The 15372-nt window shown below is 45.2% G+C and overlaps 1 protein-coding gene across 2 annotated transcripts in view; it reads right to left on the bottom strand.

The window, feature by feature from the left end:
- LOC120941932 (aminopeptidase O (putative)) overlaps positions 1–15372 on the bottom strand; it is a 525264-nt gene that overhangs the window by 352408 nt on the left and 157484 nt on the right. For both annotated transcript variants that reach the window (XM_040355486.1, XM_040355487.1), the window contains exon 6: positions 6376–6565. In XM_040355486.1, coding sequence (XP_040211420.1) covers positions 6376–6565 — 190 coding nt within the window. The remainder of the gene's footprint in view (positions 1–6375; positions 6566–15372) is intronic.

Genomic DNA, 15372 nt, shown 5'->3' on the forward strand with positions numbered 1-15372 from the left:
CAAATAGATAACTAAAAAAAATTACAGCACTTGCAAATAAGTAAATAAAAACAATTCATAAACAATTCGTGAAAGTCCAAAAGAATATTGGTGAATGATGTGCTCCAATGTTAACGTGCAGTCATGCTCCAAATCTCAAGGTGCGCCACCCCCTCCTGTATCCCCACTCACTGGATGAAATGGACCCTTAGCTTTTCAGTCTGGGGAGTCATTCAGGGGAAATTTCAGTTCCTAATCAACGAGACGTCACTTCCAATTTTTGGGTGGAACGCACACCAGCGGTGTTTGCTTGTTGTTTTAAACTGTTGCCGAATTAATGCCTATTTTTTTTTTACGTTAAATTTGTATTGGTTTTGAGCAGTTACAAGGTCAAAAATTAACATAGCTGTATCATATACGTACAGACCTAGATAACAAGTTGGTATTCTTACAGGTTTTGTACATTTCATCTTAGCGTTTTATAATGTGTAGATAATCACAGGCTGCGTTTAATAGTAGTAGTATTACTTTGACCAAAATATTCATAGTTATCGTAACCCAGGTATGAGTTATATTTGCATCTTCTGTACATAAACCTGTTTTTAGAGGTCATCGAGCTAACCTAGAGGTACAAATCTTCGACCTTATAGAAAACAAACGACATCTAACAAAAGAATAAACCAAATAGCATAACGTTGAAAAGAAAACAAGTATCCATAAACTACTACTAGTCCTCATCTACTACTTGTAAGTTGCTTGCTGCTTAATTGCCTGCCATTATTTTCTAGTATCTCAAAAGTAATTGCTTAGGGACAGATCCACAGAGCAAGTACGCCGGCGTACTTTCAAATTTCCTGCGTCGTATCTTTAGTTTGAATCCTCAAACCAAGATACGACGGCATCTGGGTAAGATCCGACAGGCTTCATACGCCTTCGGATCTTAGATGCAATACTTCGGCGCCCGCTGGGTGGAGTTTGCGTTGTTTTCCGCGTCGGGTATGCAAATTAGCTATTTACGACGATCCACGAACGTATGCGCGGCCGTCGCATTTTCTAACGTCGTCTGTAGTCGGCTTTTTCCGGCGTACAGTTAAAGCTGGTATTTTGCGGCGTATAGATAGACTTGCCATGTTAAGTATGGCCGTCGTTCCCGCGTCGAAATTTGAAATTTTTATTTTTTTTGTGTAAGTCGTCCGTGAATAGGGATGGACGTAACTCAAGTTAAAAAAATGACGTCCTAGCGACGTCATTTAGCGCAATGCACGGCGGGAAATTTCAGAACGACGCATGCTCAGTTCATTCGGCGCGGGGACGCGCTTCATTTAAATGAAGCACGCCCCCTACCCGCCAATTTAAATTCCGCCGCCAGAAATACACTACGCCGCCGTAACTTAAGGCGCAAATTCTTTGAGGATTCGAAGATCCGCCAGGTAAGGTACAGTGGCGTAGCGTATCTCCGATCCGCTGTGCCCATCTAATTATCTGTGGATCTGGCCCTTAATTTGTAAGTTTTAATCCATACTTCCCATTTCCTGCTGAAGTTATTCCTATTTCCGTGGATGCTGGCCTAAGAATATTCATAAGAGCAATGTAAGTTTACCCTAGAGATAACTTCTGTAATTATGCCGTATCTTTTTTCCACTGACACATTATGGACAATCTAGCTTCAATTAAAATATGTAGAACTACTGTTTTAAAGTTAGTGGGGAAATTTCCTATGGAGAGTCCTAGCAGTGCCAAGGCCGGTGAGGGATGAGTTATGATCCCTCTAATAGTTGAGATTAGTTGGAAGACAGACTTCCAAAAGCTGGTTATTGATTTGCAGTGCCAGAGTATATGTAACAAGTTCCCCGGTTGCCCACAGTTACGCCAGCAGTTCAGAGAATGTTCTTTATGTATTTTAGATAGACGAACTGGTGTCAAGCACCATCTATAGAGTATCATTAATGTCTATTTTTAACCTTCAGTTTGTAAGTACCTGTGCACTTGCGCAATAAATTCTTTACTAAACAATACTTCACTATGGTCCCTTTTCTTTTCATTATTTTGGGCATCATGATCCACATGGAGGCAGCACAGTGGTGTAGTGGATAGCACTTTTGCCTAGCAGCAAAAGGGTCGCTAGTTCGAATCCTGACCACGACACCATCTGCCTGGAGTTTGCATGTTCTCACTGTGTTTGCGTGGGTTTTCTCCGGGTACTCCGGTTTCCTCCCACACTCCAAAGACATGCTGGTAGGTAAATTGGATCTTGTCCAAATTGACCCAGTATATATATATGTATATATGTGTGTATGCAGAGAGCCTTGTAAGCGGCCTGTGGCTTATCCATATATTTGCAAATGTGTGCAACCAATCCTCTGCTTTTAACATACTAAGTTAGACAGTTGAATTCGGCTTGCAATTTGGTTGGTAAGTTTTGAGCTTTGTTTATTACGCTATACTACTTTATTTATTTACATATACATACTGTTTGCATCAACACGCATCTCATTTAAAGTCCCAACCCTTTCTTTCTTTCAATTTTCAGGGATGGAGGCATGTGTCATCCACATGCCTCATTCAAAGTCCCAAACCCAGTTCCATGTTTATCAATAGGGATGGAGATGCAATTTTGATGCTTATACATTTACCCTTATGCGTTTTTTCCAGTGCTCTTTATTGCTACACCTATTTTAGATGGAGGCTGGCTGGTGACACACACCCTTAGTCACCTGCTCTCTATCTACTCATTAGCACTTGTATGCCTCTACTGAGGAAACTAGAAAAGTTTAGTTAGGACCACAGGAATGCAGAGAGCCTTGTAAGAGGCCTGTGGCTTATCCATATATTTGCAAATGTGTGCAACCAATCCTCTGCTTTTAACATACGAAGTTAGTCAGTTGAATTCGGCTTGCAATTTGGTTGGTAAGTTTTGAGCCTGGTTATTACGCTATACTACTTTATTTATTTACTTATAAATACTGTTTGCATCAACACGCATCTCATTTAAAGTCCCAACCCTTTCTTTCTTTCGTATATATGTGTGTGTACGACTGTGTGTCCCAAGCGTGTCGAGATCCTACGGGGTAAAATGACCGCACCAGCCAAGCAGATACTGGCTGGAAAAAGCGCCTAGAGGCAATTCAGTTCGCATGTGTAGCGCTATACAAGTCACTCATTCATTTATTCACATGTGATGATTATAAAATACTGGAGATCTTCTTGGTACATTGATGCGACTCCCTGGCCAACATCTCAAAGCCTGAATGACCCCCAGACTGAAAAGCTAGGTGTCTATTCCATCCCATCTTCTTGGTACATTGATGTGACTCAGCCATCCCTGGCCAACATCTCAAAGCCTGAACGACCCCCAACTAAAAAGCTAGAGGTCCATTCCATCCATAGAGTGGGGATACAGGAGGGGGTGGCACACCTTGAGATTTGGAGCACGACTGCACTTTAACATTGGAACACATTATTTACCACTATTCTTTTGAACTTTCACTAATTGTTTATGAATTGTTTTTATTTAATGTCTGCATTTTATTTACTTATTTGCAAGCGCTGTAATTCTTTTTAGTTATCAATTTGTATAGTAGGGCTTCTGATGTATGACAGGGGGTATACCTCCCACCAACAGCACCACTGATCTTAGTAGCCTTGGAGGGATAAATTGGCTGAAAAATCGTTATATCTATATTCTGATATCCCTTTGCCCGACACCTACAGTAGGTGTTTGTGATATTGTGCTTTTAGCACGACAGCGTCGCGCTGATACTCGGCGACATGGTGCCGAGATCTCGCCGACATCTTGCACTCACTGGAATAGTGACAGCACATCCCAGCAAGCGCGTCATAGAAGCGACGGGAGATCCGACTTGGATTCCCGCCAATTCTACACGTGTGCGGCGTTTGTTATGAATCCTGAGGGGGAAGTCCCCGCCGGATTTTAAATAAAAATCCGGCATGGGTCCCCCCCTCAGGAGCATACCGGGCCCTTAGGTCTGTTATGGGTTGTAAGGAGAGCCCCCCCACGCCGAAAAAAACGGCGTAGGGGGTCCCCCTACGATCCATACCAGACCCGTATCCAAAGCACGCTACCCGGCCAGCCAGGAAGGGAGTGGGGACGAGCGAGCGCCCCCCCCTCCTGAGCCGTACCAGGCTGCATGCCCTCAACATGGGGGGGTTGGGTGCTCTGGGGCAGGGGGGCGCACTGCGGCCCCCCCACCTCAGAGCACCCTGTCCCCATGTTGATGAGGACAGGGCCCCTTCCCGACAACCCTTGCCATTGGTTGTCGGGGTATGCGGGCGGGAGGCTTATCGGAATCTGGGAGCCCCCTTTAATAAGGGGGCCCCCAGATACCGGCCCCCCACCCTAAATGAATGAGTATGGGGTACATCGTACCCCTACCCATTCACCTGCAAGAAAAGTGGTAAAAACACAAATAAACCACACAGTGTATTAAAATATTTTATTAGTCTGCTCCGGAGGCCGCCCCCTGTCTTCTTTATTAGCTCTTTTACCAGGGGGGGCTTTTTCTTTGACGTCTTCGGGTGGGGGCCGCCGTCTGGTTCTCTTCCACCGCCGGGGGGGGGGTGGCTTTTAAAAAAGCCCCCACCCCCCCGGCGGGTTTCCTCCGGCGTCTTCGGCGGGGCTCTTCTTCTTCCGCTATCCCGACGGGTCTTCTCCGCTATCCGGGGGGTCTCGCCGCTCTCCGCTGTTGACTCGTCGCACCCCGGTTCTTCGTCTCGCAGTCCGGTCCCTTCTTCCGTGCTGTACGTCTTCTTCCGTGCTGTGAGTTCTTCTTCCGCGCTGTGACGTCATGTTCTTCACTTCTCTTCTTCTCCCGATGTTGACACGCCGGTCCTCCTCGCTGAAATGACGGATGCGCGCCTTGCATCGGACCTATATAGGCCTCACAGTCCCATCATGCTCTGTACCTACCCATGTGATACCTACCCACGTGGGTAGGTATCACATGGGTAGGTACAGAGCATGATGGGACTGTGAGGCCTATATAGGTCCGATGCAAGGCGCGCATCCGTCATTTCAGCGAGGAGGACCGGCGTGTCAACATCGGGAGAAGAAGAGAAGTGAAGAACATGACGTCACAGCGCGGAAGAAGAACTCACAGCACGGAAGAAGACGTACAGCACGGAAGAAGGGACCAGACTGCGAGACGAAGAACCGGGGTGCGACGAGTCAACAGCGGAGAGCGGCGAGACCCCCCGGATAGCGGAGAAGACCCGTCGGGATAGCGGAAGAAGAAGAGCCCCGCCGAAGACGCCGGAGGAAACCCGCCGGGGGGGTGGGGGCTTTTTTAAAAGCCACCCCCCCCGGCGGTGGAAGAGAACCAGACGGCGGCCCCCACCCACCCGAAGACGTCAAAGAAGAAGCCCCCCCTGGTAAAAGAGCTAATAAAGAAGACAGGGGGCGGCCTCCGGAGCAGACTAATAAAATATTTTAATACACTGTGTGGTTTATTTGTGTTTTTACCACTTTTCTTGCAGGTGAATGGGTAGGGGTACGATGTACCCCATACTCATTCACTTAGGGTGGGGGGCCGGTATCTGGGGGCCCCCTTATTAAAGGGGGCTCCCAGATTCCGATAAGCCTCCCGTTTGCATACCCCGACAACCAATGGCAAGGGTTGTCGGGAAGGGGCCCTGTCCTCATCAACATGGGGACAGGGTGCTCTGAGGTGGGGGGGCCGCAGTGCGCCCCCCTGCCCCAGAGCACCCAACCCCCCCATGTTGAGGGCATGCAGCCTGGTACGGCTCAGGAGGGGGGGGGCGCTCGCTCGTCCCCACTCCCTTCCTGGCTGGCCGGGTAGCGTGCTTTGGATACGGGTCTGGTATGGATCGTAGGGGGACCCCCTACGCCGTTTTTTTCGGCGTAGGGGGGCTCTCCTTACAACCCATAACAGACCTAAGGGCCCGGTATGCTCCTGAGGGGGGGACCCATGCCGGATTTTTATTTAAAATCCGGCGGGGACTTCCCCCTCAGGATTCATAACAAACGCCGCACACGTGTAGAATTGGCGGGAATCCAAGTCGGATCTCCCGTCGCTTCTATGACGGCTCTGTCTCCATCGCGGCAAGCCAGCTCGGCGCTGGCTCCCGCGATGGGGCTCGTAGGTGCTCAATCTCGCCGAGAAAGAGAGCGAGATTGACACAAAATCGGGTTCACCTACTGTATATCACTATAGTAAGAGGACATTGCAGTGATGTAGCATCCAGAGAAAGGAACCACAGCAGCCAGTGGGGGACCAGATATCTGACACTCACAGAATATTTATGGATGCTGAAGATGTCTGAAGTCAGCAAAGTGGGACAGAGTTACTTTAAATCAGAAGTGAGCTGGTAAAGGAAATTAATATAAATACTTTGAAACGTTTTCAAAGAACAGTATACCTTTTGAACTTCTGCTGAGAATACATCCTCTAGGTGTGTAGCAAAGCCTTCACTTATCCATTCTTCTGTCCAATCACGTGCACCAATGGCCAACCCAAACCAAGCATGTGCAATTTCATGGCTGACACGTGTCAAGCAAAGCTGCTTACTTCCAGACAGAACACTCTGAGACAGGTAGATAATGTGTGGGCTGGATCATAAAAATAAAGAGCAAATTACATATTAGGTGGCGGTCTTGTTGCAGCATGAACATCTCTGCTATTATGTGTTCCTTTTTCGTTATGTCGATTTATTATTGTTAGTATGTGGTGCCAGGTTCTGACAAGCCTTTTGCAGCACAGACATCCTTAACAAGGTAAAAAATTTAATAAAACCAGCAGCAAAAACAAAAGCTCACTGTCATTCGAGCACAATTTAAAGCTAAAATTGACCATTAAAAATGTTAATACTTTGTATTCACAAAATTAGAAAAATGTGTCCCTCCAAAAAACAAAAAATACAAAGCATCAATTAAACCCTGAAAATTAAGTAAAAAAAATGGTTAACAGGAAAAATCACTTTGGTTTATACAGTTTCCATATTATTCTTCTCATAAGTATTGGGTTTGCCAAAATCAAAATTTAGTGATGGTAAGTGCTTTACAGCGCTGCAGTAATTAAGACTGTGTGGCAGCGGAAACGCACTGGCGGTTGCCCGTATGTGATTTCACTTCCTGGCACATATTCAAAGTGTTATCTGTCTGGATGTACTAATTGCTTGCAGAATTTTTAATAAAATTGTGCTGCACAGTGAAGTATAGTGCAAGGAATAGCAACTAGACTGCATAATTTGTACCATGCTAAAAACATCTATTTACATTCTGTACAGTATGCATGAAAACTGACTGAACTTTAACGCAAAATATTTTTAGTCACTAAAAAACGAAAATGTTGCAAAGATGCCTTAAACTTTAAGAGACATGAGATTGGTGCCATCACTGTCTGAACTGCTACATCAGTTCATCTTCTGCAACTCAAAATCCTTTTAATTTGACTAGTCATGCAGGTACACATGTGCTTTATCTGAATGTCAAAAATACCACTTAGCATACATAGTTGCGTAAATGCTGAAATAACATAAATTAGCCACACAGAAAGTCTATTGTTTAGTAGACTTCCATTTAGAGCTACAGATCTACATAGATAGAGAAAGAGAGAATAATATTAAAAAATAAGTACTGTATTATACAGGAGAAAGCAGAGTCTGGAAATGCAATGAGCTATTAGGGCCACTCCATGTGCATTTATATTTACCGTATTTATTGGCATAAAACACGCACAGGATTATAACATGCACCCTAACTTTAAGAGGGAAGTTTCAGGAATAAAACTTTCCACAGCCCCCTGCGTATAACACGCAGGCACAGTTTACCCTCTATTTTCAGGGTAAAAAAGTGAGTGTTATACGCCAATAAATACAGTACTGTATTTATCTTCATATAACACGCCCCAGCGTATTAAGAAATACTTAGGAGTTTGTATGCCCCTCGTCGGTGTCTTGCCCGGCGTCCATCGGCGGCCTTGTCCGGTCCGGCGTCCTTCTGCGGCCATCGTGGTGTCCTCCCCGCTGTATTTTCAGTCGATCCCTGCTTCCCGCGCTGTGTTTGAACCACTCCGCCGACATATACAGAGCGCAGTACACTCAGGTATACTCGGGCAGCCTCGGCTCCTCTCGCGTAAAGGACGCACAGGACGTGACCGCGAGCGGAGCCGAGCCTGCCCGAGTATACCCGAGTGTACTGCGCTCGGTATTATAGTGGGACTACGATATTGTGGTGGGCAATCAGACACTATCTGACAGTTTTTGGGGACCAGTGACACTAATACAATGATCAGTGCTAAAAATATGCACTGTCACTGTAATAGTGACACTGGCAGGGAAGGGGTTAAACATAAGGAGCGATCAAAGGGTTAAATGTGTGCCTAGCTGGGGTTTTCTTACTGTGGGGGGGGGTGCTTGTACTAGGGGAAGACATGGATCCATGTCCCTGCTTTGTAGAGACACGGGATCCATGACTTCCCTCCTGATAGTACGGCAATCTGCCAGACTGAGGTTCTGCCTGTGTACTGAGTGATCGGCAGGTGCTGGCGGACATGGAGTCTGCAGTATCCATCCATTGGCTCTGGCTGTGAATAATCACAGCAGGAGTGAGCCGTCTGCAGCACGCACTTGTGCCCGCTATCCGGAAATGCAGGATTGCGTATATTGACGTCATCCTGCACACAGCGGCCCTCCTGTAGCAGTAAAACTGCTATAGGGCAGTCCCTAAGTTGCTAAACCAAGGAGCTTTCAAGATTTTGTGTTTTCAGAGCATACTGGGCTTTGCAATCAGAACGCCTTTGGACAATTCCACAATGGTGTGCTGCAGTTTGGCTTGAGTGTATCTCCGGTTTTCGTACACTTTACCTGCAGCCCCATAGACTAGTAGGCACTGAATTTTTCCTGCGATTTCTGAAAGTGCACCAAAGATGCAGCATGTAGGACTTTTTTTGTGCTTTAAGAAAACACGGCAAAAACAAGCAACCTAATAAAAAGGTCTATGGGACTGCAGGTAAAGCATGGGGATACACCTGTGTTGCTGCCAAAATGCAGCACACCAATGTGAAACTGAACTAATACTCAGTGGCGTAGCGTGGGGGGGGGCACAATTTTGGCTCTGTCCATGTCCACCAAACTTTTTATTTCCTGTGTCCCCGCAGCTTGCGCTCCAGCTGCCATGTTTAGTCTCCAGCTGCCCCTGTGATTGGGGGAATGGGGTCATGTGCCTGTGTGGCTTTCCTGTTCCACCTACCGCTCTGCTCTGACTTCATTTTAGCGCACCGGACGGCTTCAGCATGGCTCAGGTGAGACAAGGCTCCTCGGACCCGGGCCCTCGGACACCAGCTTGGCCTAGGCCGGCCGTGGCTTTTCTTGTCAGAACACCGGCCCCCAAATCCTCCCGTACTGCAGGTACTGTACCAAATGCACACCACACACCATCTACTAAACACGGCCGCGTCTCTGCCCATAGCCTGGCGGCAGCCATTGGGTGCACGCCTTCAGACAGGGATTCTGTCCTTCTCCCCAGCATGGTCACTGGTGCACTTCCATCCTACACCAGCGAACATTCTGGATGTTGCTGGCTACCTACATGCCTGTCAGTGCAGTGTGTGTGTTGCAGTGGTCAGTGTAGTGTGGGTGTGTGTGTTGCAGTGGTTAGTGTAGTGTGTGTTGCAGTGGTCAGCGTAGTGTAGTGTGTGTTGCAGTGTTCAGTGTAGTGTAGTCTGTGTTGCAGTGGTCAGTGTAGTGTAGTGTGTGTTGCAGTGGTCAGTGTAGTGTGTGTTGCAGTGGTCAGTGTAGTCTTTGTGTTGCAGTCAGTGTAGTGTAGTCTTTGTGTTGCAGTAGTCAGTGTAGTGTGTGGTGTAGTGTGTATTGTAGTGGTCAGTGGACAGTGTAGTGAACAGTTTAGTGTAGTGTGGACAGTGTAGTGTATATTGTAGTGGACAGTTTAATGTAGTGGACAGTGTAGTGTAGTGGTCAATGTAGTGGACAGGTAGGTCAGTGTAGTGGTCAGTATAGGAATCCGGTTAGTCAGTGTAGTAGTCAGCACTGGAATCGGGTAGATCAGTGCGGTGGACAGTTAGGTAAGTGTAGTGATCAGTCTAGGAATCATGTAGGTCAGTGTAGAGGTTAGTGTAGTGGTCATTGTAGTAATTTGGCTGGTCAGTACTATTTGTAGGAAGGGAAGGGACTCAGGGAGTGCTAAAAGTCCATATGTTGGGGGGGCGCAAATTTCTTGCCTTGCCCCGGGCGCTGACAACCCACGCTACGCCACTGCTAATACTACCTACTCATTTTTCATTCATTAATACCTACATGCTCCATAAAAGCTAAGGAGGGGAGGAACTAATTGTTAATCACTCATCAAAAGTGAAAGAGATCAGCCTTGATTGTACCACCCGCTGGCTTAAAGTAGTAAATATCAGATCTAAATGTAAAAAATATATATATATTTAGTCAAAGAAAAAATGTGCAATACACTATACATTACTCCTACATTTACAAGTATTATATTTAAATCAAATTTATTGAGTACTGTCGCAAGTGCACTTATGCGGCTACAATCGCCTCAAGCAAAATGGAATTTATGTAACAGCAATGACAAGATTTTAGATTTAAACAATTCCACATGCTGCCATTTGCTTGTTCATAAACAATCTACAAGCAGTTCTGAAGCCTCGTACACACACCGGTTTTCTCTGCAAAAACCAGCAAGAAAACTGCTTCTTGCCGAGATTCCCGTTCGTGTGTACAAAGCATTCAGGTTTCTCGTCTGGAAATCTAGGCAGAATCTAAACGAGAAAAAAAAGAGAACCTGCTCTCTTTTTTCTCGTCGAGTATCTTGTCGGCCTGTTTCCCGACGAGAAACCCGAGAGTGTATACTTACCGGTCGCCATGCTCGAAATGACTTTGACGCATGCGCGGTAGCTTCCACGGCATAGGTAGGGTGAAGCAAGATGGCGGCAACGGCATCAAATGGGACAAACGCTCGCTCGTCGTACGTGATGAAGTGACTGCGGTTCTTTTGAAACGAAAGTCTGTACACTCGGGAGGCAAGAGTTTCTTGCCAAGAATCTCGTCAGGGAAAACAATGGGTTTTTCCTGACGAGATTCTCGGTCGTGTGTACGAGGCCTCAGACTAACCAGATTACTTGTGAATATCAGGCCATATATAGACTGCTTTAGCAAAAGTTTGGTAATTGCTTATGGTTTCAACTGATAGATAGATAGATAGATAGATAGATAGATAGATAGATAGATAGATAGATAGATAGATAGATAGATAAAACACATGTCAATTTGTGTCTTTTTAGCACTGAACATGGTTTGTACATCACCTCATTTATCACATTGCAGTGATAAACTCATAATCACTGTGTTTCCCATCGTCCATTGAGTCTTTTTACTTTACCAAAACCAGCTGCAACTGCAGAATAGATGCACAATATCAAATCACATCCCATGTACTGTACTGCTACACAACGGTTTAAAAACATCCGATCAGATATATGTGTTGTATAGGACATACTGTATGACTAAAAAAGTTGTGGACACCTAGAGCCCTGTACACACGATCGGATATCTGATAGAATCCGACCGTGTCCAACGCGGTGACTTAAAACACTACGACGTGCTGAGAAAAATGAAGTTCAATGCTTCCGAGCATGCGTTGACTTGATTTGGAGCATGCATGGATTTTTGACCGATGGACTTCCACACAGACGATCGTTTTTTTTATATCGTTTTTTTTATATCGTTTTTTTATCCATAGGAAAATTTTAAAACATGTTCTATTTTTTTGTCACCGATGGAAAACAAACCAATGGTGACCACACACGATCGGTTTGTCCGATGAAAACAGTCCATCGGTCTGTTTTCATCAGACAAACCGATCGTGTGTACAGGGCTTAACAGTTTTTGTCCTAATTTTTACAACGTTGGGGTACTAATGGGGAATTGCCTCAAAATGTACTTTTTCATCTCAAGGTTACCTACTGGGCATTTAGCCCAGGTGCATGAAATCGCAGTTTTTTGGTGTGGGCAAAAAGCATAGACGCACCATCCAGAACGGCAGCCTGTAAAGCTCTATGAGACGGGAAATCTCTGTGGCTGAACAGGGCTGGGCATTGCACCGAGTGGTACTAACATTTAGGTCAGTATTCACTGAAAGCCCGGAAAACAGACTGCTTGCATTCTGGGCAGTTGTCCCCGAGTACCTATTGCCCTAAATGTTAGTCCCACTTGTTGCACCGTCTTGCCACTGCAGCTCTCGGGCCTTATACATTCCAAATAAAATTCAGTGTTTCTAAAGATGTAATTTATTTTAAAGGAAATTCCTAGTAAAAGAGGTAGGAACCTATCTGCTACTAATCCATTGACTGAGCAAATTTTTAAGGCAAATTAACCCTCACTGTATGCTATAGTGTAATTATGCAACAGTTTTTGCCTACTTTCTTTGTCAGGGCCTGAGCTTGCACTGTAGGCGTATTACCTCTACAGCAGGGATCCTCAAACTACGGCCCTCCAGCTGTTGCGGAACTACAAATCCCATGAGGCATTGCAAAACTCTGACATTCACAGACATCACTAGGCATGATGGGAATTGAAGTTCCTGAACAACTGGAGGGCCGTAGTTTGAAGACCCATGCTCTACAGCCTTGACAGGTAATATATCATACCATAAGATGTCTGCACATGAGCATACTATCAGAGAAAGACAACGGATAGCAACATTTCATACATCTTGGCACCATGTCAGGTGGCCCATTTTAACCATATATGGGCTGCTTTACTTTATTTTACCAACAAGAAATGGTTATTACAATTTGAGAGTGCAAAATCTGTTGCAGCCGTGCATGGTAGCCAATCAGCTTCTAACTTCAGCTTGCTCAATTAAGCTTTGACAAAAAACCTGGAAGGTGATTGGCTTCTATGCAGACCTGCAACAGATTTTGCACTCTCCAGTTTTCTAAAACTTATTGGACAAGACTTATTGCTTTAAACATACACTGAAGCTAAATTCATAGGAGCACTGGATTCAAAAGAACACACAGCACCAATGTTTTGCAGGCTCCTTTCAGCCCCAAGAGTCAAAACTGTCCATGTAATTAATAGGAAAGTGCAGCCTTTTCATACCTGGTGTTTGGAGGGCACTTGGCAGATGCTGAAAACACATGCCAACTTATGTTAACTGGACTTAATAAAAAGAAGTAATACAACATATAAAAAAAAAAAAAAATATGTCTTTGCCAGGGCACATACGATTTAAAATAGCCTAAGCAAATTACATTGTTAGAGTTCAAAAAAAAATCCCTTCCCACAAACAATCTTTTGGCAAACGAGAAGTCAACCTACATCAGCTCCAAAACAGCAAGCAATTATCTGCACAATGAATAAGCATGCAAATGTTCTAGTCTCCTTCTAACGCCTGCTATGTTATTCTAATTGACTCATTGTTGCGCACATTTTCGATGTGGCAACAATTTTAAACTGGCATGGAAACACTTTGCAAAACAGTTCTTTTGCTTTGGCAATGAACTGCAAAACAGTACTAATGCTTTGGCATGGAGTGCATGTTAAACGACTTTATTTTTAAGTTGTAGCCCAGGTTCACACTGAGCTGCGAGAATGAAGCCGTGCGAGTTTAGCTGAACTCACACGATTTCACTCTCGCTTGTCAGTCCCAATTTCGGTCGAGATTACAGAAACATCTGTGCAGGTTACTGCATAGATGTCAATGTAAATCGCGGCCCGAAATTGCAAAAAGTAGTACAGAAACTACTTTTTGAAATCGGTGCAGCACCACAGATGCGGCGTCGCACAAGTTAGGACGGTGCCATTGTCGGCAAATGCAGCCAATTTGACATGCGATTAGACATGTCATGGTGACATGGTGTGTACACACATCAGACCAAAAGCTCCCAGGAGACATGTCTGATGAAAATGGTCCGCGGACCGTTTTCATCGGACATGTCTCCTCGTGTGTACGGGGCCTAACAGGTTTTCTTCTAAGATTGCCCTGTATTTGGCTTCATCTATCTTGCTATCAACTCTGACCAGCTTCCCTGTCCCTGCTGAAGAAAAGCATCCCCACAACATGTTTCACGGTGGGGATGAAGTGTTCAGGGTGATGTGCAGTGTTATTTTTCCATCACACATAGCTTTTTGCTTTTAGAGAAAATAAATAAATACATTTTGGACTCATCTGACAAGAGCACCTTTTTCCACATGTTTGCTGTGTCCCCCACATGGCTTCTTGCAAACGGGACGTCTCAAGACTTTCAATCAACAATGTCTTTCTTCTTGCCACTCTCAAAGGCCAGATTTGTGGAGTGTACCACTAATAGTTGTCCTGTGGACAGATTTTCCCACCTGAGTTGTGGATCCCTGTAACTCCTCCAGAGTTACCATGGGCCTCTTGGCTGCTTCTCTGATTAATGCTCTCCTTGTCCGGACTGTCAGTTTAGGTGGAAGGCCATGTCTTGGTATGTTTACAGCTGTGTCTTACTCTTTCCATTTTCAGATGGTGATTGAACAGTGCTCTGTGAGATGTTTAAAGCTTAGGATATTTTTTTTATAACTTAGCCCTGCTTTAAACTTCTCCACAACTTTATCTCTGACCTGTCTGTTGTGTTCTTTGGCCTTCATGATGCTGTTTGTTCACTAAGGTTCTCTAACAAACCTCTGAGGGCTTCACAGAACAGCTGTGTTTATACTGAGATTAAAAACACACACAGGTGTACTTTATTTACTAATTAGGTGACTTCTGAAATCACTAGATTTTAGTTTTGGGTATCAGAGTAAAGGGAGTTGAATACAAATGCATGCCACACTTTTCAGATTTTAACATTTGTTCAGTAAAATGCAAAGAATTTATTGCCTTGAACCCACCATTTGCCATGGCTCGGGGACAAGAGTAGCATCTAGCCAGTTTGCCTACTTGCTTAGAGGTAGGGATGCAGCAATCACCCAAGCAGCATGAAACAGACCTCCGGGTAGGGCCATGTTATGCACTGTGGCTGCAGCCTGGAAAACCATAGTGGTCCAGATTCCCCCATGTGGGGCACAGCACACCTGCTCACCAAAATTGCCTTTATCCCACAAGAGTAAAACTCCACAGCAAGATTGAAGTAGGTAAAATTGAAGAAAAATGGAGACCTCCAAAATTACACTCCAGAAGCTGATAGGCAATCAGAAGTGGTCCTCCTTGTGAGAAGCAGGTCACCTTGAGCCAAAGCTGCAACACTACACGCCTTAAAGGTGCACAGCGGCATGCTAATTCTGGCAGGCTATTATATTATAAAGGACGTTAACATCCAAACCTGCTCACGCAAAGAAACTGCATGCATTCGAAGACAAACTGGGGAGATTACGAAGGTCTGTATTATTCAGCCTGTAACCCAACCAGCAACTTGCTTG

Source organism: Rana temporaria, chromosome 1 (genome assembly GCF_905171775.1).
Source record: "Rana temporaria chromosome 1, aRanTem1.1, whole genome shotgun sequence".
Taxonomy (NCBI): Eukaryota; Metazoa; Chordata; class Amphibia; order Anura; family Ranidae; genus Rana; species Rana temporaria.